Genomic DNA, 24,656 nt, shown 5'->3' with positions numbered 1-24,656 from the left:
CTTAATTCACTTGGGGGAAAAAAAATCTTTTATTAGCTGAGCGAGCAGTTGGTCGATTTTTAAAGGCTGAAGCTTGTTTTTTTTATGTCTCAAGGTAAAACGCTCTTAGTCCTGGTTTGGCTATGATCTGAACTCTTGTACTCGCACACTTTGGATGCTCTGGCTCACTGAAAACACAAATACATCCTCAGCTGTGTGAGGCGCTTTCCACCCTCCTGCATCATGAGAGTACTCTGACAGTAAAGCATAAGAGCACAGATAAAGGGAAACATATGAAGACTGTACCAAATGTAAGGTCTAATTAATTAGATACAGTGTTTCCTCAAAGGAAAGCTAACAACTGTGTCTCCGTCCTTTCAATATTTTATTCAGGCTGGAAGAAACCAGGAAGAAACAAGATTCCATTCAGGTTTCCCCCCCTCACCACTCTTAAGGCACTTTCACATATGTTGGAAAAACCAAATTGGAACATTATTATTGGAACAGTCGTCCTTGCTCGTATGCAGCACACATGTGCTATTCTCACACAGCTGCAAATCGGCACAACAGGACATCACACGGACTTGGTGCTAAGGAGTCGGCTGATCATAAACCTTTTAATGCTTTAGAATTGATTAAGTATGATCTATAAGTTAACTGCATAAACCCTTTCACATCTTTTCCGTTCTCCCACCTCCTTCTCCTCTCCTGACCTTTTTCCAATCTAAGGGTAAAAGCTGTGGTTTCAAGTAACTGCTGGGAAAATGTTTCAACACCTCAGGGACTGCCACACTCACAGGCTCTTTAATGGAAAGGGTCTTTTCACAATTCTTAATCACTTTTGTTACAACTCCCCTCCCCAGTAACTTTGGACTTCTCTAATGACGGGATAAATAACTCCGACCTTCAGTCATGCTGACATTTATATAACATTATTTTATAAGCCATACTTTACACAGCAGCTATTTCTAATCCCTGAACTACATTATTTCTCTTCCAGTGCTCACAGTACATAAAGTTGTAGTCAAATGACACCAATGCTGGAACTACAGCCTTGGACTTTTGCAGTGGGCAAACTTCCTACAGGTATTACACAACTTTTCACTTTTGTTTTCAAGAAACTAAATCATTCAATCTTATAAAAAGTTCACAAACGATTTTTTGTTAAATTATTGTTTTAATGTCAGACAGTTATAGTTTTTATCCTTTCAGCCCTGGTGGTGTTTAACAGCCTTTAGATGCTACTGAAAAACTACAGGCCCTTATAGTATCTGTGCACACAGATCAGAGGGCTATTTTTCAGAGATTCAAATTATTATTGGACTGTGATATCGGCTTATTGATCCATAATCTGAAAAATAACCTGTTCCCACACAGGCTAGGTCTACACCGTACGTTATCAATAATATACCCTGGTAAGAAGTGAACCGTCTTCATAATAATCCTAAAGTTACATAGTTAAGCTCAAATCCTGCTTCGTAGCTCAGGTCTCTGTTATATCGGCCATCTGCTTTCACAGAACAATTTTGGAAAAACCTGATGTACTCTGACTGCCCAGCAACAACTTAGCAGACACACAAAGTACAGCATTTAACTGCTATTAGTCAGTGTCGGGCATGTTGTGTTACTTATTCACATCTGAAGCTTTTAGTATCTTTAAAAAGTTGTCTCAAAACATGCATCAGACAGCCCTCTAATCACAACCGCTGTCAAAATAAAATGTCCACAGAGCCCTTGCTCTCTTGTCTCCTCTTTTCTTCTTTTTCCAGCATACACACACACACGCACACATCCACACATAAACAAGATTAATCATTGCCCACTGCCAGGTCCAGCATGCTCCCTGCATTGACCTCTCCCTGCCTGACATCAGATCAGGACTGGGATACACATGTAATCTCCCATATCTCCCTCAGCCTTGGGAGCAGCTCTTGCTCCCTCATTGCAAACGCCCCCCAGGTGACCAGCGGATGTGATGGTGGTGGTGGTGGAGGAGGTGGGTAGTGGAGTATGTGCCCCAATCACACAAATACACATTTTCACAGAAAAAACAAACAAGGCACCCAGAGGACTTTTACAGTCCATCCCTGATGTTTCCCAGTGAAGAAAAAGTGATAAATGTGCTTTAAAAGACATTGTGGGTTTTGCTCTGGTGATTAAGCTTATTATCCATGCATCTCACTGTTGTTATTCTGCTGTGTGTTGAGCTAATAAATGTCAAATATGATTTGTCTGTCTGCGAGCAAGAAAATGCCGGGGCCGCTCTCTACAACACGAACCCATACACTCATCTCAGCTGTGCATGACATTTAGGCCTATAACGATAATTGCTTTCTCTGGAGTCTAAACTCTGATGGGAGTTGTTTCCACACTGTGTAATGCAATCGCAGCACCAGCCTAGCTGCTATAGATCCTCAGCTGCAGTGTGGCAGCTTGGCTTTTACCCATGAAAACCCAGCCAGTGGAAAATATTAATTATTATCCTTGTAGCTCATCTACTTTCCTTTACTTTAGGGGCAATTTAAAAAAAGGCAAAATCTGCTTAACTTGGAAAAGCACAGCAATTAATTGTGATCTAGTTTAACGAGGGCCCACTTTGACGTGTTAATGTGGCTAATTAACAGTCAATCAGGAAGTGATATGGACTTTGAGTGCCTGCCACTAGACATTAGCCACATTTCTATCCAAAGTACCCAAAGCTTCTACTTACAAAAACTTTTTAATGTAACTAAAAGGTGCCTTGAGAACAATGGTTGTCTGCATTTTCACTGTTCAAGCATCGGAGTACATTAGATAAAGTAATCTGCCGATGTTGTGACAGGTAAATCTGAGCAGCGAGACGGCACTCTGGAGGATACAACCACTTTGGCAGAGGAAACTTGCCAAAGATACACACAACTGTGGTGAATTTTTGCAAGCTTTTTACCAGAATTGTCTGTGAGGTGGCAGAGATAGACAGGGTGAAATGTCAGCCAATCAGCACAGCAAGCCACACACCCAAAGTTGCTGAACTCTGAGAAAGTACAGCTGCAGAGCGGTGACTTTCAAGGGAATAAATCAATTTCCACAAACTTAGATGCTGGTCCCTCCAAAGGTTCCTGCAGTAAGTTAAGTGGTTGGTAATGAAGGTGCTGATGTGTTAATACCACACAGGGGTGTTTAACAAGGGCATGCAATTCCACAGACACCACGGACACTTTACTGCAGAGTAATGTACTGTACTGACATACACATGAGCAAATATGCATCTTTCTCCTAACTCGTACTGCAGGCTAATTTGCTTTTATGACAGTCAACTGCCTGTTACTGCCAAATACCAACAGCAGAGAGGCTATGCCTGCACACACACACACACACACACACACACACACACACACACACGCTCGCACACACACACACACTCTACTGCATGAACCACATGTCAAATCTGGGAATGATGCCCCTGCAATGTTACCTAACATCATGTCTGTTTGTACAATGCATTAGACAACAGAGAAGAGAGAATAAGAGTCTTTTAATATTTGACTATGATCAATAAATAATAATCAGTTTGTGAATTCACAGACTGAAATTAAGGCCTCAAACAACCATGTTTTCCCAGTAACCACACTGACTCAAGTTCTCAAGCAACAGCTAAAGACATCTCATACTCAAGCTTTGTGTGTTGCTGACAAACATTTTCTACAATACTCCAGGGTGGAAGCAATGTGGCTTCTAGTTATTATGTGATAATAAATCCTTTGGGTAAGGGTAGGGTCGACTTTCCTAATCTTTTGAACGTAGTCAACCTAAATCAGGAAGTTATGACATGCCAGCTTGTTACTTTTCCACTGTGTAAATACTTGGCAACTGTATTAGCAGAAAGTTTGCTGTAAACAATGTGGCTTATCATGAATGATTAACATGATTAACGTTGCAGGGAGATGGTCAGCACCTCAGCAGTTGCTAATTAAGTCATTATATCGTGATGGCACAAACAATAAAAGCTTTTAAAAAAAACTTGAAAACTGAAACGTTCAAGAGGACCTAAGTGTTTTTGTTTTTTTAAAACCAGAACCAGAAAAAACTCTGGGAAGTTACTGGTCAGAGCCAAGATTTTTTTTTAAATCAAATTACCTGGCAGAGCTGCTACACCTGTGTTTACTGTTTAAATTTGTGAGCTTTAGACTTCACTCACACAAGACTTGACACTGGTTGGCGACTTCCTGAACCCCAGTTTCACACAAGAGACTGACAGCAACCTTCAGAAACCACTTGCCAAACCAGTCCTGGAATGCAACCAGCAGTTGCCAGGGGATCACAGTGTGGTCTGTAGGCTTGTTGACTGATGCTTTAGCAATCAGTTTCAGAGCAACTGCCACCACCTACAACTGGATAGGGAATACACATGTTTCCTTCATGACCTGTGGTTGCCAGATGATCAGTAAAGCGCCATTTCTATGAGGTACTCATCAACATTGGTTCCTAGGTGGAAGTACCTGGTACCAGGTACTTTTTTAGCATCCTACGTTTGCTCAGTTGAGCTGAAAATATGATGTCAGACTGTATTCCACTGATTGACCAAGGTATGACGCCACTGGATGAGTCATGAGCGACACCTTCACAAGAATCAAACCCACCATTTTTGCAACCCGGCAACAAATGAAATGGTTAGACACAAACCTGCACCGTGGTCCAACAACAAGGTGCATCCATCGGCTTACCATCACCTCATGCTGTGTCACACACAAATGACATCGTGAGACTTGAGCCACGTTGCTATAACAACAGCAGCCATACTGAACATACATGATGTAAAAGAAGATGCTGTCCATCCACTCCTAAGGTGCACTGTCAGAAACAACTTTGAGCACAGAGCAATTCAACATATTTAACAAAAGATGATTTTCAGCCTCCGTATACAGTCAGAGGCTGTTTATTGCCTGTTGTGCCTCAGTGCATTGTCACAGCATTTAACAAAAAGAAGGGCTTACAGAATTGATGCTCTCACAAGCTGCAAACAATCAACCGTCCCACTGGAGGCACAAAACCATCAAACAAAGCTAGCTCAACAGCCAGCTAGCCGAGAGCCTCTTTCTCACTCAAAGGCCTCCCACACTCTTGTTGACCACCACAGAAACGACTTGCCCCCACCCAACACAACCACTCACTCACTAGATGAGATGTTCTGTATAGATTTAGCGTTAAAATGTTTTGCTCACAAAGGCCTACCTTTTGATGGCTCTGTGCGCTTAGGCAGATCCAATGTGTCGTAGCTTTTGTCATTCTCACCGTTTTTTCTGCCTGGAGGAGAGGAAGGAAACGAGGACGTCAGTGTCAGACAACTGGATATTGAAAAGAGACCCCAGGGTTATGCTGAGGATGATGCCAAAATCTTTGGACCGTAGGGGCAGAAAATGCATCTCAAACAACAAATAACGCACAAGTGTTTAAATGTACACACAGTACAGAGATGTAGCAACATGATATGTACAAACACTAAACTGCTTCCCTTCAGGAAATAATTTACATCAGTTGTCTAAATCCAGGTTCAAGGATAGAGGATTTCTTTTTGAACAAATAAAGTTAGTGTTAGTTGTCTCCTCCAAATAGTTATATATGATTTATTTAAAGAAAAGTTTATAAAAAATATTTTAAATGTAAGTCAATGGAAAATTTTATTTCTATATTTCAAGCTTGGCCTTTTATAAAGTGTTTCACATTTCAAGTCACGTCATCATTCTGTTAAAGTCACTTTATGCTGTTGTTCAGGTAAAGATGGTTTTTATTTCATTGGCTAAACAAGAAAAAGTGACATCATTGCTTCATCCAAGCGTGAAAGGTCACATGACTTTTACTACACATGGAAAAAGCTTGGCCAGCTTTGACTCCAGTGAAATGTAAATGCAGTTGTCACGGGGTCTGTGTGTGGCTTCGCATGCTCCTTGCACACAGGCTAAGAGAGAGATGTCGGCAGGATTGTAAACAGTGAAAATGCTCGATTTGTATGAAAAAATGACATGAAGCCAGGCGTCAGATTCACAGAAATCCATGTCTGAATGAGGCTTCAGTGTTGCAAAACACTAGTAGCCATGGTGTCAGAATTTTCCCTCGCTGCCACCACAGCAAACAAAGAACCAGCACTGCTGTCTGAAAGCATCAAAAAAAAAGTCTGCAAGACCCAAAAAGCCCAAACATTCAAATCCGTAAACAATCATTTACCTCTATATTTTTTGCACACTTAAATGTTCCAGATAATAGAAAACTGTAGCGCACGATCCAGGCAGCTTTAATAAAGTATTTTTTAGCTTTAATTATTGACATCCTCAGAAGTTTCAAATCACAAACGATCAAACAAATGCATAAAAAAAACTGAGTTTGCAGCAGAGCTTGACATTTATGCTTAAGTGTACTAGAAAGGGGTGAAGAGTTCCAGTTGGATACTGTTAGCGGTGTTCTTCAAAGCTGTCAGGATTCATTTTATCTGGAGTCTAAAAGAATTCACACCAAAGTTCAATTTGGGGATAGATGTGCAAATTTCCATTTCAGCATCTCTGGTTCGCTGGATTAGTCAAGCTCCACTTAAGAACACTACAAAGACAGATTTGTTGTTGACTTACCGGTTTTAGCACTCGTTTTACCTTTCACCTTTCTTAGAGGACTGACAAAAAACCCAACCAACTAATTCTAACAAACTGAGGAGTTTGGGACAGGTGGAAGTCTATAATGCTCAGAGCTACGGTCGGTAGGTATGGTAAGGGAATGTGTGTGGAATGAATGAAACCTCCGATTTTCTTAAGTCCTTGGAACTTTCTCAGGTTTCTGGAGGACACCCAAAACTACTTCTAACTATATTCTACAGCCAGGGGGAAAGAACGAGGAGGTGGAGGAGGAGGAGGAGGAAGAGGTGGGGGAAGACAGGGAGAGGATGGAGACGAGCTAAAATGAGAAAGGTTGAAGAGGGGGGCACTCACCTTGATTAAACCATTCCTCTATAGTTAGCCAAGGAAGCAGCAGCAATGCCAAAAAACAAAGCAGGGAGAAGAGAGAAGAGCCATGGTGAAATAGGAGTGTGCTGTGTGTGTGTGTGTCTGTGTCACGAGGCTGTGTAATACATGAGAACAGTTTTTATCAGAAAAAGGAGTCATCTGTTACTGAATAGGAAAGGTGAAAGAGAAAAGAAAACTGACAAATAAGCTAAATAAAGAGAGAAAGACTAAAGAAAGGAAACGGTGCTTTGTATAGATAGCAAGCCATTAGCAGTTCATAGATGGTCTCTGGGACCCATGGGGATAGATTTTAAGGTGTGTGGAGGGCAGTAAAAGACAGAGAAAAGTGTCAGATATAAAGAAAAATGAGAAAGGGGTTTTTAGATAGGTTAGCAAGCAAGAAAGAGAGAAAAGAATTTTTAAAAAAAAGGAAAAGGGAAAGATTTTAAAAAACAGCTTTGTTATCAGCTTTAAGAGGGCAGGTGAAATACACATAAAAACAGCAGAGACTGCAGCAGCATTTGCAGTGCTAAATTAAAATCACTGCGTGGGAGGGGGAGAAAAGTACTCAAAGAGATTGAAGTAAGAGCCAACAATCAGACTGTCTATTAGCCAAAACAAAGCACGAGTGCGTGCTGATTATCATGTCATATTTTGAAACAAATGCAACACTAAACGGAAGAAGAGGCCAAACTTAGCCTACTGCTGTACAGTCTGAAGGCTGTAATCATTCACTTTGCACGTGTGTTTACACGTCGGAAAGCATCCGAGTGGTTAACTGGCTTCTTTATTAATCTCTGTACACGTTAAGCATTGTGTTGTCCTGAACCCTAAACTAATGTGGTTCTCCAAAGAGCCATTAGAAGTCAGGGGTCACTGGCTGGTAGTCACATCTCATTGGCTGACTGATTAATGGCGGCCATTACTGTTGTACAGCTGGGCGATAACGGCATCATTTAGATAACAGTCACAGGAGAACACTGATTAAGACCTCTGAAGCAACACATGCATTAAGAGCTGTTGTGTTGCTGTGAGTAACTCCTTTATTTGCACACATTTGTATTGAGAGTTAGATCATCCATGCATCTGTATCTTCTACGAACTGGATAGCTGTGATTGTTTGGTTACAGTGTTTTCATCTCCTCTGTTCATCCTCCCTCTCACCTTTGGCCTTCTTGCCTCCGAAGCAGCCAGCATCGTCTTTCTTCTTCCTTTGTGGTCCCGCTGAACCTGGGGCTTGTAGCGCCGACGGGTCCTGGTACTTTTCGGCCCCCGGCACCTCTTTGTGTACGTGATAGGACAGATTCCTCATAATACAAACACAATTCTCCACAGACTGTGAAACAAAGAAGGGAAAATGACCAGCTACATTCATCACAGGAATACTGAACAGCATAAATTCATAAGAACACTACAGCAACAAGCTGCTATTAGAATGAGCTCATTCTGAATCCATGATAGTGGATGACCCGGATGTTGTCTCACCTTGTTGTCCATGTCCTTCTTCCCTACAGCTGACTGAAGAGCGTGCAGCAAAGCGTCCACCAATCCCTCACATTCCCTCAGTCTGCGCCGAGCCTCTGCCCCGTCTGAGCTCACATTTCTACAGAAACAAAGTAACACACATCAAGCTTAGGAGGCGTGCATAGACGAAGATTTGTCTGAGGAAGCGAATGAAAATTTGACCAATAGGGTTTTTTTTGAAATTGGAATAATCACAAGTCAATAGTTTGTGCTAAAAGTAATTATAAAATTATCCATTTCAAAATATGACACTACAGTCTCCAGAATCCCATCTCATTGACTCTGGCTGGCATCCAGTGTGAAATACCAATAAAGCAGTAAGGATACTAAATCACAGTACAACTATCCACTGAGAGCCTGCTCTAATTATAAACAGTACTCCTATAACTACTATTTATACTTTCACAAAAATTAGGAAAGGGAAGAGGGAAAGCACCGAAGGCAGTGAAAGTGTTTTTAATAGTCCTAAAGAAGTGAATATAACAAGCATACAGAGAGGATGACAATTACAGCCACATGTCTCACTGTTCAATAAAAGTGCCATGTAAACCCATATCAGTCTTCCCCAGCCGTGTGATTTTTAGAGTTTCCATGTGACCCACGGCCTCCATCCTCTGTCTGCCTCAGATGTACAATGCAATAAAGCTAGACAGCTTTAGGAATAATCTTTAAAAAAAATTATTAACATAAATTTCTTTTTTTTGGTACGGGGGGAGGAGGGGGGGGCGGGCGTCACCCAGCGCCTTGAGCACAGCTCCTACAAGCACGGCAGCAGAGCTGGTGCAGTCTTCGTGTGCCTGTCTGACTGTGAAAGGGAAAGGATTTAAAGAGGGTTAAGGGATAGCAGGGACTCCCCGCTCCTCACCGGGGACTTCATTTATGAGGGCTTCCAACTCACATAATCCCATTAGCTGACCCCCAGTTAGGCCTTTGGAAGAGTGGCAGCATTGCCGAGGTAAGCAGAACTGCGCCTCTTTTTTGTGCCGTGGGGACTGAAACATGTATGAGGTCTACCGCTGCTACAGTGCTGAACGGTTCATTTTAGACTGCAAACACTGTGGAGCCATTTGGGGTTTCTGCTTTTTTCTCTCTTGTATTTTGTTAATCATTTACCTGCGTTCAACGAATTTAGTGAACTCAGGTCTCCGTGTAGTCTAGTGCTCCCCTTAGCTGGCAGTTATGGTGTTTGTCTGTCTACCAGACTCCTTCTTGTCTTGTTTGTCTTGTGTTATTTGTTTCTTCCATCAGTCTCTGCAATGTGCTGCAACAAGCACATTTTAAATAAAGATTGGCTTTAGTTTGCAGGTGTCCTGCGTTTGGGTCTTTCTTTGAACTGAGCATAAAAAAAACTGCATCAGGAGATGCTTCTCTGCTCAAAAATGATTAATTTACAAGTGAAAACACCCATGCACTTTAATCCCAGGCATGTTTTTGATGTGTGTATTTAGGTAAAGCTACCATTTGTCTACTGAATCACCCTGCAGTGTACAAACTGTTAACTAATCCCTGGTTGGAGACAGTGCAGAAAGGCTCGACAATCTCTACTTAACCCCATTCGTCTCCAGGTATTCAAAAAAAAAAAAAAGAGGTGTCATTTCCCCTGTACACAAATCTAGTGGCGCGCTCACCTTGGATTTATTTGACAGAAGTGAATTTGGGGGCAGACAGACACGAGGATTTATTGTCAGCTGTTTCATTTCCAGCAGTCTTTGAGGGAACAGTTGTCCTGTTGGAGGTTTATAGATGGTACATCTGTCAGTAGAGACAGTGAAGAAAGCTGCTGTTGTCTCTTTATGGACAGGTCATGTGGCGCTGTGCTATTTATGGTCTATATGTACTAGTGATTATCGAGCTGTCCTGCCTTTTACAAACTGTTACTGCTTTACAAAAACTTTCTTTTTATGTGGGAACCACAGAAATATGTTAGGCCAGGTTTGACTGCCTGCCGTTGGCATTACTCATAACTTTGCTTGCTGTGACATTTACTCACTCATATCTGTATATCTGGAAAACTGACATGCATTGCTTTAACAACTAGCACCTGTATCCATGAATACGCCCGGTGTGGATCTGTGACGCTGCCTCTCCATCCGGCACGGTCACATCACACCCGGATTTAGCCTGGTCTGTTATTGATTATTTCCTCCAACTTCCTGTCCTTCTTATTCGTTTTATTCTCTTTGATGTGGCTTCTGTGAAAAATTGACCTTCAGCATCATAGATGCTTGACGCATGAGGATGCTTTGGATATGTACAACAGCATCAGATGGAGTCGGAAGATAATGCAGCTGCAGTAAAATTCAGGCAACAGACATCATTCTACCAATCCTAATAGCAATGTGGCAGCAAACATATAATTTTATTGGGTTTTTACCCAAGCCAACAGCTGGTTAGTTGGTCATTTTATGACCTGAGTGCAGACTGATGGTCTGCAACTACTGGATGAATTCAAATGCATGACTTGAGATCTAGTAAACCAGGCTTTGTTTGTCTGCCACTAATCCCTTCTTCTAACTTTACCTCCCTCATCCGTTCCCATTCTCAATCCTTTTGTACCTTTGTTCTGTAATAGAGGAACTAGAGGGAACAGCTGTCACATCGTGGGTGTTTTTGTTACTGTTAGAGAAAACTGAACCCACTTCCAAAGAAACCCCAGCATGTTACAACATTCTCTTGGAATGTTGCAGTCCTGGAATGGACAGGACACCAGCGGTGGTGAGAACCTCCTAAGAATCTAAATGATTTCTATCCAGTGTAATATAACCGTTACTTGTATACACAGCTCAAATAAATTCAAGCAACACTTTAAAAACACATGAGATCTCTATGGAAAAAGATCATGCCGAAAATATCTAGACTGGGTCATGTGTTAGGAACAAAAACCACTGTTTGATGGAAATGAAAATTACCAACCTACCGAGGGCTGAATTCAAAGACACCTTTTTTAAATTATGTGGCAGACTAATCTATTTTGTTTACTAATCTATTTTGTTAAAATTTCATCGCAGCAACTCAAAATGGTCTCAGTAGTTTCTATGTCCTGACTATGTCAGACATGTTCCTAGTCATATCATCTAGTCAGGTTGTTTTGTAGTTCTGGTAGTGCTCATCCTGTTCCTCCTCGCACAAAGGAGCAGATCCCTGTCCTGCTGATGGGTTGAGGACCTTCTACGGCCCTGTCCAGCTCTGCTGCCTGTCTCCTGGCATACACTCGATGGTCCTGAGTGTATGCCAGGCAATGGCATGCATTGTTGCGCCATCCTGCGGAAGTTGGACTACCTGTGCAACCTCTGCATGGTCCAGGTATCACCTCATGTTGCCAGTAGTGACACTGACACTAGCCACTTCAAAACTAGAGAACAAACAGTCAGGACAGATGAAGAGTGGAAAATATCAGTGAACTCCACCTGTGAAACCATTCCTGTTTTGGGGTTTGTTTCATTGTTGCCTGTCTAGCGGACCTGTTGTTAATTTCATTAACACCAAAGCAGCTGAAAGTGATTAACAGCCCCCCTCTGCTATTTAACCGACCACATCAATATCCCACAGGTTTCACTGACTTGATGCTGTACTCTGATTAAAAAGTGTTGCTTTATTTTTTTTGAGCAGTGTATTTAAATGTCAACACGCTCAGAATTTTAGGCACTCACTATGCCAAATCTGAGTTGATTGTCGTGTTTGGACGGTGATACTGTAGAACGCAGTAAAAAATACCAGAGTAAAATAATACAACAATGGAATAACATTATATAATTTGGAAAAACAAGACCATTTTCTTTTCTTTTTGATGATCAAGTGCAGTAACTGAAAACATGTAGTTCTTCAAAAACACAAGGTCTTCTATTATTAAGCAGAAAGACATGTTTTTAGGACACTGTTGCTTTTGAGCGTGCAGTGGTTCTGCAAAAATAAAAAGGACACCACAATGGGTCAGTGCCCTTATGAGAACGCTTCATTCTTAAAAGTTTTTAGCTCATCGTACGGCCTTGCGTACTCCAATTATCTGACAATTTCAGAATTCCGAAAATGTATTTTTTTCTAGACCTCGGCGTGTCATATTTTACCGTTAGAAACTGAGAGAACGAGCGGGTGTGCTTTCAGAGGTCTGTCTCTCTTTCAGTCTGCACAGATCCCATCAGCTCGTCAGTGTGTATATTGTGTGTCTGCTTTATCAGATGAATTGTGGGTGTGAAGGTCGCTTAAGAGTCATGTGGTCATCGGAGGACAATAGAGCAGGAAAAGAGTGGAGCAGCACTGATGGAGATGGATGAAGACTTGGCTGACCTTTGCTATCGCCCTGCAAGGTCAGCAGAAGCATTTGGGACCCTATGTGTATCCTCAGCTCTGGTATCTGTCAGGTTTATCAGTGCTGATCGTATTTCTGATTCAGTGTATGGATTGAGCTTCGTATCTAATCCTTGTTGAGATTCTTTTCGTAATGCCTGAGCCTGTAAGCAAAATTTGTAGCAAGATTTAAGGTGCCAAAAACACACCCCATCAATCAATCTCGTCATTTTTTCTAAATTATTTAGGATGGGAGGGTTGACTGTAATGCAGTGACTGGCTTATTTGTCGCACTGCTTCAGCTGACATTCAGCAAAGCAGGACTTTCCAGAATGCTGATTTCTTTTCTGTTGCCATAGAAAAATCACATGAGCAGAGTCCAAGCTGCAGAAAAATATGGCTACTTTTGCTTTTTCTTTTAAAAACAACATTCATGTGTCAGCAACAATAAAATGTTCTTAAGTAACAAAATCAGACCCTTTGAGGCAGTCACCACATGCTGCCAGAAAAGCAATACGCTTTTGCATTGATTGACTGGAAGATCAGATATATTTCCTCCATTTTTGTCTTGGTGACAGCGATTTAGAGTGCTATCTAACTTGCAGTTCCAAAATCTATTGTGTTGGGTTAAGAATCCTGCAAAGGCCAATGCTTTTGATTCATATCATTCAAAAAGCAGCTGTGGGTAGAAATGTTTTATCACAGGATCAAGGTGATCACTAAGTTCAGATAAGCGGATCAAAGGCTTTTATTTCTTATAGTTGGTGAATATTGTATAACCTTGTGTAAACGTGGTGTTGTACCAGAGCATTTCAAATGTAGAACGTCATAATGCATAAATTTTCTTCCAAATTTTTAGAATGGATCAGTCCATAAAGAAGCAATTCCCTCCATGTCTTGGAAGTTACTCACTATTGTAACCAAGTTATTCTTAGTTGGGCATTCACTTTTCAAACATTTACATGTAGAAGTATTTAAGTAGAATATACATGTATAAGTAGATTGCTCACAGTGTTACACAGTTGAACCAAAAAGTCCACCTCTCTTCCCAATATAGTTGGTAGTGCCCTTATTTTCTCCCACCAGCTGGGCAAGATGACTGTGCAACTCCAAAATATATGATAGTGGTCCGCCAGCGTTCTCCACGCTTCTGCCAACACAAACCAGTCGTTTCACCTGTGTGTGCATACTTTAACATGGGGGTTATAAAATATCTTTATAGGTTCTGCCAGCAGAATCCTCTCCAAGCACCTGAGCTGGTGGAGGTCAACTGCATCAGACACAGTCTGCCAATCATCCTCTGAAATGGAAAACTCAGACTCTTTCTCATACTTGCATTTCGATTTATTACTTGCATGTTTTTTCCACTGACTTGATATTTGAATATAATCTTGAAACAAGTCTCTTATTTTTGTTAATAAATTATTAAATTGGCGTCCTTTGTATTTCTGAATTTTATCTTGTCATTAGAGGAAATGTTAATGTGGAAGTGTGAATATTATCCCATCTATAGGTTTCCTAGATTTTCGGTAAGCTATGTAATCATCCACGCGATGAGACTGAACCGTAGGAAGTTATACCATTTCTACTATTTAAACCTCTAATCGATTATTCCTGGTGTGAAATAATTTCATTTTAGTATTAAACCTGAGTGGATAGGCCATACCCTGCCTATCTCTGAATTCCTCATTAACCCTCTGCAGCTTGCCTTCACTTCTGTCGGTGTGTTATTTTAGCCAAACCTAGTGGAGAGCCACTTCTGGAAAGCTTCTGAAACACGCTGAAGTGGAATCTCAAGCATCCACCATCAGCTCCAGGAGACTCTTCCAAGCTGCAATTCCACAATGCAGCCACGCTCGCCAGGATTCAGATAACAATCATTCGTTATATATACTCTATCATTTGTCTGTTTTGAACAAGCAGCCATTTATAAACAGCATGCATGCAAGCATACTGGGGGGTCCAGTACTGGCTCAAAATTGCATTAATTAAAAGCTAGAATCACAAAACACTTGCATTCCCGTTCTTTTACTGGAAATATTTCCAATTCAAAACTAGGTCTTGTTTTCCAGCCTTAGTCTTACTGTGTAACCCCCTCCACTCTCAACACCACTTACAACAACACACACATACACACAGCCTCTGTTTCCTTTTCACCAAGCCCACAGCGTAAACGCTGTAAATAAGCAGGCTCCTATCGACACCGGAGGCAGGCTGCTATAATAAAACTATTCCAGTTTTTATTGAGGTGTAAGCTCTGTTGGCGTGAGTAAACAGATTCTCCCTGGCATCAGCACTTCTCCCCAGTGCACAAACCCTGCGTCTAAGCAACTGTGAGCTTAGTAACAGTTGCCATGGAGACACATTCTTGTCAGCTTGGCCTGCATCGAGGGTCAAAGGAGCGAGAGCGGCGGCGAGATATTGTGATATGTGACAGAAATGATGATATCAAGGTTGATACAGTGCTGTGTAATGCACATTAGATAGAAACAACACAAAGAGGGAATATCAGAGATAATGAAAGAAGAGCAGCAGGTCCACTGTGGCCTCCATGAAATATTCTATGACTTGTCTTTGACTTTCCTCAACTTCATCAGAGCTTTCATTTATTCCCTCCAGGTTCATTAATGCTGTTCTTCAACTCAGCAGAAAATGTTATAAAATTACAAGCAAGTTTCAACACTTTCTGTCTGGGAAAACTAGAAGGAAGCCAACTAACATGTGAAATACATTCTGGTGTTTTGGGTCTGCGCTGGACTTGGATGTTATATCGTTCTGGATGTCGACCAGCAAGCCGCAGCATCTACTGCGGGAGGAATTCTGGACTACAGTCTAGACAGGCTTGGCTGGCCCAGGAAGAAACGGCACAGCCAGGCACGAGGCGCGATTACCCACACACACATTCACTGTTTTTCACACTTTACTACAGTCTGTCACTCTGAGCCGAAGCCAAAATGAGTGGCCAAGGTAAAAGAGGAGGAAAAAAGAGAGGGGAAACTACTTGGAAGTTAATAACAGGAACACAATGCTGCACTCATGCTGTCCTCCTCAGCTGACGACAGGATTTAAGAAAGATGAAGAGAAGTTTTGAAGGATTCTTTTTTTCCCTGATGCTCAAAATACCTTTAATTTACCTGTTAGAGACAGAGCGGCACATTAGGTACTTTGCCTATGTGTTGCATGTGCTAAACTGCACAAATGTCAGGCTAACAAATCAATACAGATCCAGATTTTTTTTTTCAAATTATGCCTGTTGGGCCTGAAAAGGCAAGAGAAAAAAAATCACACCAGCAATAAGTTTGAAATGACACATCAAGCCGAAGCTTCTTAGCAGTCTAAGGATACACCTGCAAGTGATTAACAACAAGAAATTAGCACTCACTGTATAAAACCACGAGCCAACACCTTTAAAGCTCATGTGGAGATAAATTAAATTGTAAAAGAATCTATTTTGAGTTGCCTTGCTTTATGACATAGTGTGAAGGGTAAAATATACATTCAACTTTAAGTTTTCATAACCTTCAGCATGATTAGCGCAGCAGGCCTGGTAAACGATAAACTACAGTAGACTGAAAGATTGCACTAACTGCTACTGCATTGGTAGGAGTGGTAGAAGAAGCACAGCACAGCAATGACAGCAGGCCAAGCATGTCTGATAGTGAGAGCACCATGTCAGCCTCCAATGACAATTTAGTAACTACAGGGGGAGCCACTACAAAAGCACTAGAAGAGTAGATGGAGATAATTATTGTGGCGGAAAAGGTTTTAAGCAAGTGGTTAAAAGCTTGAAGCCTGATAGAAAGAGATTAGAAGATATTTTTCAGCTTTATTCTGTATCATTACTGTACATTAAGAGTTACAAGGTTAACTAAAGTGTTTAGCGGTTCTGTTATACTTTTACTTAACGTTTCCAGGGAAAACACTACCTAGGCTAGTTTTGTCCTTATATTTGACGTAGAATAGCAAATGTTTCTTTTTTATTCTCTGGGATTAATTCATGAATGATTTCATCAATAAAACGTATCTAATCAGCACTCTAATAATTACCACTAAGGCACACAACATACACACCTATTTAATTATTTAGCATTTATCTCATAGAGCAGTACTGGGAAAATTACCGCTCTACCTTTGTGCCATCATGTAACAAAATCAGCAGGAATATATGTCAGTGAGAGAAACCTGTGTTTTGTAGCTATTTTGAAATAAGTGACAATGCTTCTGTGGGCGCTCAGGAGTCAGCAGCACCCACAGAGATACTGCGAGAGAAAGAGGAAGAACCGTAATGTGGTCAATTAAAATTCAAGAATCCTTAACTGCAGTACTTGGTATTGTTACTTTGTTTTGTTGTTTTTTACTAATTGACCTCTACCTCAGTACTTGTATGTACCTCAGTATCGTAAAGTGATATATTGTAGTTAACCAAGGCCACTGCAAAATTACTTCGCTGCTAACAATAACAGAGCTGTATGAGCCCGTTATTCAAAGCCCCTTGAATTTGCCATTTGTCAACTCTGTTAGGTCAAAATGAAGTGACCCATTGTTTTAAGGCATCCAGTGAGCTTGCAACTTTTGCAACGAAGACCATCAAGGCCTTAAGAGTATCTGCATGTGGGAAGTTCAGAACTGAAACTTAACTTTATAAACGAATGGGCACATAAAGAGGTATGAAGAAAGCTGCGTGAAACAAAATACTTGATCTAAGAACAGTTTCCAGAGACGGCAATAACTCCAGGTTATGGATAAAAGCTTAACATTCGTTCAGAAGTAATATTTTTATTGTAACTTAATGCTAACTTCTGAATGGTGTATTTTTCCAACCATTAAAAAGGAGCACTCTACAAGAAACATTCAACTGTCAGCAGCAACACTTTGCACTGTGGGCTAAATTTACCTTTACTCAGCCTTCATCACTTTAAGATTAACTTCATTTGTTTGATTATTTAAATGTAACCTGTTAAGTTTAGTCTTAGCTTCAAACTCATTAGCTGGGGTGGTCAGTCACCTGGCTAATATTAAAATAATAAGGGACAAGCAGAGAAAACGAGGACAACAGAGCACTATTTTCCAAAATACAAGAAGTGTGAACGCACTGTGTGAACAAATGTAACGTTAGAAGTTTGCACTGTGTCAAAAATAGCCTAATGTTTTCCTAAAGCCACAGACCAAAGTCACCAAGCAGCTCTACTGCAGACACCAACACACTTTCCATGTATAAGACACAGGCAGGCATGCACAGGAGCCACAGCAACTGCTCTAAATTCTTCTAGGAGGTTATGTGACCCCGTCACAGGTCATCAAGCAGTTTTATATACATCACACCTGTCCACCTCTCCAACTGGTATCTTTGCAAACTGGTATCCTTGCATACTGGTATCTTGTCTTTCAAGACACTCTGGGAGTATAAGCTGCACTTTTTCTTTGTTTGCAGATTTGTTTTTTTCCCTTACAAACTAGGTGAGCAGTCAAAGTAAAGGATTGGCTAATTACTTCTACAGGTAATCAATACGACTGTAAAATATCATCAAGTGATTTCACTTTCCCTAAGCCCCACAGTAAAATCTTCACATTGCTTGTCCTGTCCAATCATGAGTCTTACAGCCAATACAGATTACTTCCACATGTGGCGAAAGAAGGCATCGCGTCCATGTACTTGGAAAACTTCAAAAAGCAGATATGGCAGGTCCTACATGGCAAATAGCTGGTGACTCACAGTTTATCAAAAATATTTGTCAATTATTTTTCAGCTGAAAAACCAAAGGATTGAACTGACACATTGTTCTAGGTCAGAAACAGTGAAAGAGACACTTCTGATATGTTTGGAACAATTTTGGATCATTTTTTTATCCTGTGCACACATTTAGCCTCCATTTGCTTCTTGTTGAATGTTGAGACATTTATAAATATTAACGCTTGAGTCAAATGACTAATAACATTTATTTTGATGGAAATGCAGTCGTTTGATTAATCCGATTTCTGAACTTTTCCTCTCCGAAATCTATTAGTCACCACAGAAGCTATGTTTAACAGGTGGATGAAACTGTTATTGAACTATCTTCATAATTTAGTTTGAGCCAGTAATCCAGTCCAGGGCGGATCCTACCTGAGACAGCCGGAGGTGTTCTTGAACACGGTGGTCCACTCTGCATCACGCGGCTTTGAGTCCTCATTGGGCTCATGCTCCCAACCCGAGTGGGGGATTATCACCTCGTTGGTCAGGGTTTGCAGGCCGTGGTTGATGATCACCATCTTCAGGGGTTCATAGGATGACAGATTCCACAAGGTTCCTGCAGGGGAGCACAGATGGGAGGAAAATGCAGAGACGAATTAAGAGGATAGCAATAAGTTGGTTAAAAAAGAGGATTATGAGAGGAGAAAGAGAGGATATACGAAGGAGGCGTATATACATGCACATATATCTGCAAAGAGAGAGAACATTTTAAAAAGAGATGGTGTGAGGGTGGTGTAGCTGACAATTTAAACACAAGAGAATGAAAGAAGGTGAAGCTTGACAGGAATGATGTAGCAAAACAGGCAAAAAAAAAAGAACAGAACAGAGAAACTGTGCACACAAACTGAAAGTGATGCGATTTAATAACAGCCGTATAACAGAAAAACAAAGGAGCCTACTGTCCAGGCTTTAAGACTGCAATCAGAAACACATTTAGTTTGGCAAAAAATATGTTTTAGAAAAATAATAGAAGACTGGGTGTTCATTATCCAGGCATGATACCAACGGACCATATTGCACTGTATAAACCCCCCCACTGTAATACTTTTATTATTCTTCCATGAGAACATAGCTGACTGCTACTTTGCTGTAATAAATACAAAGTTTACAGCAGCCGTATCGCTGTGATATTTCTATAATATCCTCATATGTCAACAGCAATATTAGGTTCACAGCGTTCTTACAGTACATCATGTTATTTCTCAGCTGTTGCACGTAATGTGCCGCTCGGATCTCATGTCCTGCAGATATTGTGTGTGTATTGGATCAGGATAAATGATCTGCTTCGGCTTTTCTATCCAACAGCACACACATGCACACCCCGTTTCAATCATCCCTGTCCTCCATTATCTTTCCCAAGAAATCCAAGCAGGAGAAAGAGCATTTTCTAGGTGGCTGCAAATCTCACTAACAGCCAGCCAATTTTATACTTCAGCAAAAGAAAAAAAAGTAAACTAAATTGAGCTGGGTATGTGCATCCCAGGGCTTCACAAAACAGAGGCAGGCACACAAAGAAAAGAGGAGGGGAATTTTTGGGAGCACAGCCAGACAGCCAAACCCACAGAAAAATAAAATGCCGTGTTAAAGCATCAAGCATCAGATGGGTTTTTCACTCAGACACATGGAAGCTGTGAAGCGAGGCAGCCAGTTTGAGGAGAGGAAAACACTTTAAAAGCAAAAAAAACCCAAAACAAAACCCCCCAAAACCTCGCTCAAGCCCATGTTGGACACGTTCCTGAGTTGTTGTTTTCATCAATCCAGCCCTCAGGTCTCTGTTTCTGCTTCTCATCATTTATCACACCCTTTATTTTCCTCTTTCACAATTTGGTCCTAAAACCCTGTGCCTATGCAGCAGCAACTTAATCCATGCATGCTGGAAAAGCTCTTAGCAACTTGCATTTGCATTGTACTTGTGAACGTGTAAGTACAATGCTTATTCACTTCCGGGTTATCTATATGAGCCTTTTTAGTATGTTTTCTAAAGGAATGTATGGAGGTTTATCATCATCATCAGCTGTAGCTTCACAGCTATAGGTAACAACGCTGTTTACGGTGTCTAAGTCCCACCTTAGTTTGGCATTTTGTTTTTAAAGCCAAGTGACATGCCTAGCATGCCTCCATGAATGCAGAAACTGCAGCCGGATAAGTGCCAACTGTGTTGACGGATGAGCCAAATTTGCCAGCTGAACCACAGGAAGAAACGTTCTTTTTTTTCTCGAGAAAAAAAACGTAGCAGACACCTGTCCTTTTTTATTTCATACAATATCACCGGCTTCCTTGCGAGCGTCCCCACCCCACCCCTCTCACTCCAATCTGGTCCACAGGACTAACAGCTGGGGGCTAAGATTAAGATTAAGCAAATATTTACACACTCGCACATGCCAAAGTGCTCAGAGACTCGCAGCTTTTGCACATATAAATGCATTCATATAGTTCTGTATTCACATGCGCCCAGAGCGTGTGACTCGCTCTCGTCCCATAAACAGGCCATTAGCAGAGCAGTGAAGCCGTCATACTTCCTGGCACACTTATTTAAAATGGTTTCTGTACATTTTCCAGACGGTCAATATTTCCTCTGTTAAATCATGGTCTCCACTCTCAGCGGACAGATCTGAGCTAAAAATACTTCCAGTCCCTCTGATGTGGTTCTGCCTTGTTTGACCGTTTCCTTTGAAATGTTAAAAAAAACATAATGTAACTAAAACACTTAAGCGGCGCTCTTACAAAACAGTAAATCTTAATTTAGTTCATGACCTTCTTCCGCTCTGCTTTGCCATCACGCACTACCAAGTTAAGGAATCCCTGTGCGTGTGCGCGGGTGTGTCTGCAGCTGGATTGCTGGTGAGGAAGCGCGGTGTCGAGTTTAAAGTCAGTTGAATTTTTGGCGTCTCGCAGTTTCTAAATAAACCTCCACTGAATGTAGCATACATTTTTGCTGATGCTAACATGTCTGTGACATCGGCCACTGAAGTGGAAACACCGGAGCTCCACTCGCTGTTTTTTCAGTTGGTGACTAGACTAGACTTCCTGTGCGTCAGAGACCACCAGGGTGGGATGCTATTAGATGTGGAAGCTGGGGTGTGGCTCCACACAAGGGATATTGTGATTATTTCTTTCCTGGGAGGGAGGGTGCGCATCGTACGATCAGCCGTGACTCTACCTAAAACACTCCACCTGACTCACAGCTTGTCGGGAGCAGGTCACGTCCTGAGAGTAAACACAGCCTTACAGGCTAAATTCAGGGAAAAATATCCCGTTGAGCATTAAATCACCAACGCTCAGGTAATTACATTGTAGAAAGAAAAGCATGTTTAATTTTGAGCTTCAGGTGTTTACTGTAAATTTCATACCTCTACAAATTCAATATTGATTTTTTTTTTTTTTTTTAAACAGGCACTTTCATGGTACGTTTAACTTGGTGCAAAACAAGCTGAGATTTTACTTTAGCATATGGATGTTCTTCCATCAGCAAAACTGAAGCTGTGATCGGAAGAAAATAAGTAAATAGTGCAGTGCTCGCAGCCGCAGGTGTGTTAGCATCAGCAGAGACAGATGTCACAGTCGGTGGAAAATCATTTATCATTTTATCTGAATTTTGGCCTCGTTATGAAGTCACAGTATCCCGTGGCACTATGTGAGTGTGAAACAGATACTGGCGCAGACGACGCTCACAGAATTTAGCACTACCCAACAGGGTAGCATTTCCATCTCATCTGCTTTTTATTTTTCCCCACAGGGTCAATTGTGTCACTTTCCCCAAACAAACACATTCGAGCATCTGAGAGGAAATCTCCGCATCCAGGCATGAATCCAATTAAAAGACAAACGTGCACTTGTGGTGTCTGTACTTTGGTATGATGACAGCTAGCTAACATTCATGCCTGCCAGCCTGACAGCTTGATTACTGCCACTGTTGTGTCATTAGCATCAGCTTTACTCGTGACAAGCAAAATGCAACATGCAATCAACTCACAATGAGTGATGGGATCTTAAGAAAGGCAAAGAAAACTTCTCACTGTGCTGTCGGTGTCCTAACAGAAATAAGTGGTGCTAATTTATGACTTTTGCAACGTGCCACAGAGGAGGAAGAAACAGACGGCACTTTAATAATATTCAGACAAAGTCTTGTTCATTCATTTCTATGATTCCAGCATCCAAGCCCGATGTGTATTCCCTGCTATAAGATAAATGGTGCATAATGCCCCTTATTTCAATGGTGCATATTTGTTTCTAGATTGCAGTCCATTTTTCAACTTGGCTGGAAGTGCATACGGCATACAGGCATCCCTGATCTGTCGTACCCAGGATGTTGAAAGACTGCTCTGTGCTTTAAAGTTACCAGATTCTTGCTCACCATACAAACTTTCTTTAGCTCCTTTGGTAGTTCACCGTCACCTTCAGTGCTCCAACTGAAACACTGCTCAGGCCGGTGGAATCAGTCAGCTCTGCACAGATCACATATGCCAGAGGGGAGGGAAAAGGCATGTCTTTGCCGTGGCTGTGATCCATCAAGTACGACAGGCATACAGCCCACTGACAGAATGTTATTTAAGATGACAGAGTGCTGTGGAAGTGACCGTCTCCATCCAGCATCCCGCCAGTGTTTCAGGCCAACAACTGTATCAGCTTTAGTCCATTTGCTGTCCTATGTCAGCTTGTCAGAGGTGGGCATGTTAGGGATGTACCGCTGTCTTGCAAGCCGGAGGCAGACACCATGCAATTGTCATGCCAAAAAGATCGAGTTCCCTCATAAACACTCATGTGTGTGTGCTGGTTATTTGATGCCATTCACACCTAAATTTAACAGGCAACATGAACAATATACGCTGTAACCAGACTTCTCTTCACAGCTAGAAATGAAGAACGCTGCACTTAGTTTGGATAGAAAAATCAGCTGTCAAAAATGCACTGCTGAGCTAAGAGTTTCGGTTAATTATTGTATTGGCGCACGATACGGAGCCACTTTAGAGCTGCAGTCAATTTGCATTGATCTAAGCCAAACTGTCCAGGTGATCCAAACCCCGAAAAGTGCACAAGTTTGAGTTTTTTTGTCTAACTTCTGCCTGAACTTTCCACGAACACAAATATAAACTGATTTTCATCTGTCTCTGGAGGTTAAGCAAACTCTTATAAAAGTCTTATAATAGGACACAAACAAAGAAAAGTATGAGGCATTGAGGTCACTAAAGTTTATATAAACAAATCTAAAAAGTAAAATATGGGTTAAAAAAATAAACAATAATCAAAGCAAATGTTGTAGTTGTTGTTAATTTGATCAAATTTTCCATCTCTCACATGTGAAAGTATGTATGCTTATTAATAGGGTGATATTTACCAATCCACCATCCACTTCATTGGGTATAAATGGTCAGCTGCTCGTTAACACAAATATCTAATCAGCCAATCCGCTGCACCATTCCCTGATCAATAAATGATCATATTAAAGTAATAAAAACACAAAAAACTTCCAAAGGAAATTTTTAAAAAGTGAGAAGAGCAAATCTAGGCTGCAACATAACTGAAAACAAACAGAGTTGAATGAATGCAAGTACCTACTTTAATTAATACTCTGAATAAAGCTCAGTAATAAAAATATGAGAACACTGCAAGCTTTACTGACACGACAGATCACATTAGATTTAATACACACCTATGACCAGGGTTAGTTGCCTGTTCTGTTTGTTTTTTAATCTTGTAGTGTCTTATTCCTCACATTAACAAAGCGCCTTAAGAAAATCAGTGTTGTGATTTATTGGTGCGTGTGTGCTTTTTAAAAATGCAAAGAAATCCCTCACTTTGATGATCAGGCCTTAACTTTTCTTTCTGGTTTATTATTAATGTTGTTTATCTGCCGAGAAATAGTTCTGGAGCAGTCTAGTTGAGTTGGTCCAGAAAATAAGTTTCTAAAACATTGCGTGTAATAAAATGAATATGCTAAATAACCTGTAAAACCTACTGGAATATATTCCTGTAAACAGAACTTATTCAGCTATTAAAAAACCCTCCAAAGGCAACTGTGCTTCAGTTTGCATAAACAGGAAATGGCATAAGACAGAAAAACCTTGTTATCTGATATATATACAGTGGGGCAAAAAAGTATTTAGTCAGCCACCGATTGTGCAAGTTCCCCCACTTAAAATGATGACAGAGGTCAGTAATTTGCACCAGAG

General features: G+C 41.0%; 1 protein-coding gene across 10 annotated transcripts in view; it reads right to left on the bottom strand.

Moving 5' to 3' along the window:
- arvcfb (ARVCF delta catenin family member b) overlaps positions 1-24,656 on the bottom strand; it is a 242,479-nt gene that overhangs the window by 35,710 nt on the left and 182,113 nt on the right. For 7 of the 10 annotated variants that reach the window (XM_005747739.1, XM_013914544.1, XM_005747743.1 and 4 more), the window contains 5 exons: positions 18,859-19,042; positions 8,433-8,550; positions 8,112-8,283; positions 6,933-6,950; positions 5,191-5,262 (listed from right to left, as the gene is read on the bottom strand). In XM_005747739.1, the coding sequence (XP_005747796.1) occupies positions 5,191-5,262; positions 6,933-6,950; positions 8,112-8,283; positions 8,433-8,550; positions 18,859-19,042 (564 nt within the window). The remainder of the gene's footprint in view (positions 1-5,190; positions 5,263-6,932; positions 6,951-8,111; positions 8,284-8,432; positions 8,551-18,858; positions 19,043-24,656) is intronic. The other 3 variants (XM_005747742.1, XM_013914543.1, XM_013914545.1) reach the window with 1 other exon arrangement.

The sequence above is a fragment of the Pundamilia nyererei genome, unplaced genomic scaffold (assembly GCF_000239375.1).
Source record: "Pundamilia nyererei isolate P.nyererei 1_Seehausen unplaced genomic scaffold, PunNye1.0 scaffold00203, whole genome shotgun sequence".
NCBI classification, from domain to species: Eukaryota; Metazoa; Chordata; class Actinopteri; order Cichliformes; family Cichlidae; genus Pundamilia; species Pundamilia nyererei.
Note: the sequence above shows the minus strand (reverse complement) of the source record. Positions and strands in the feature narration are given on the sequence as shown.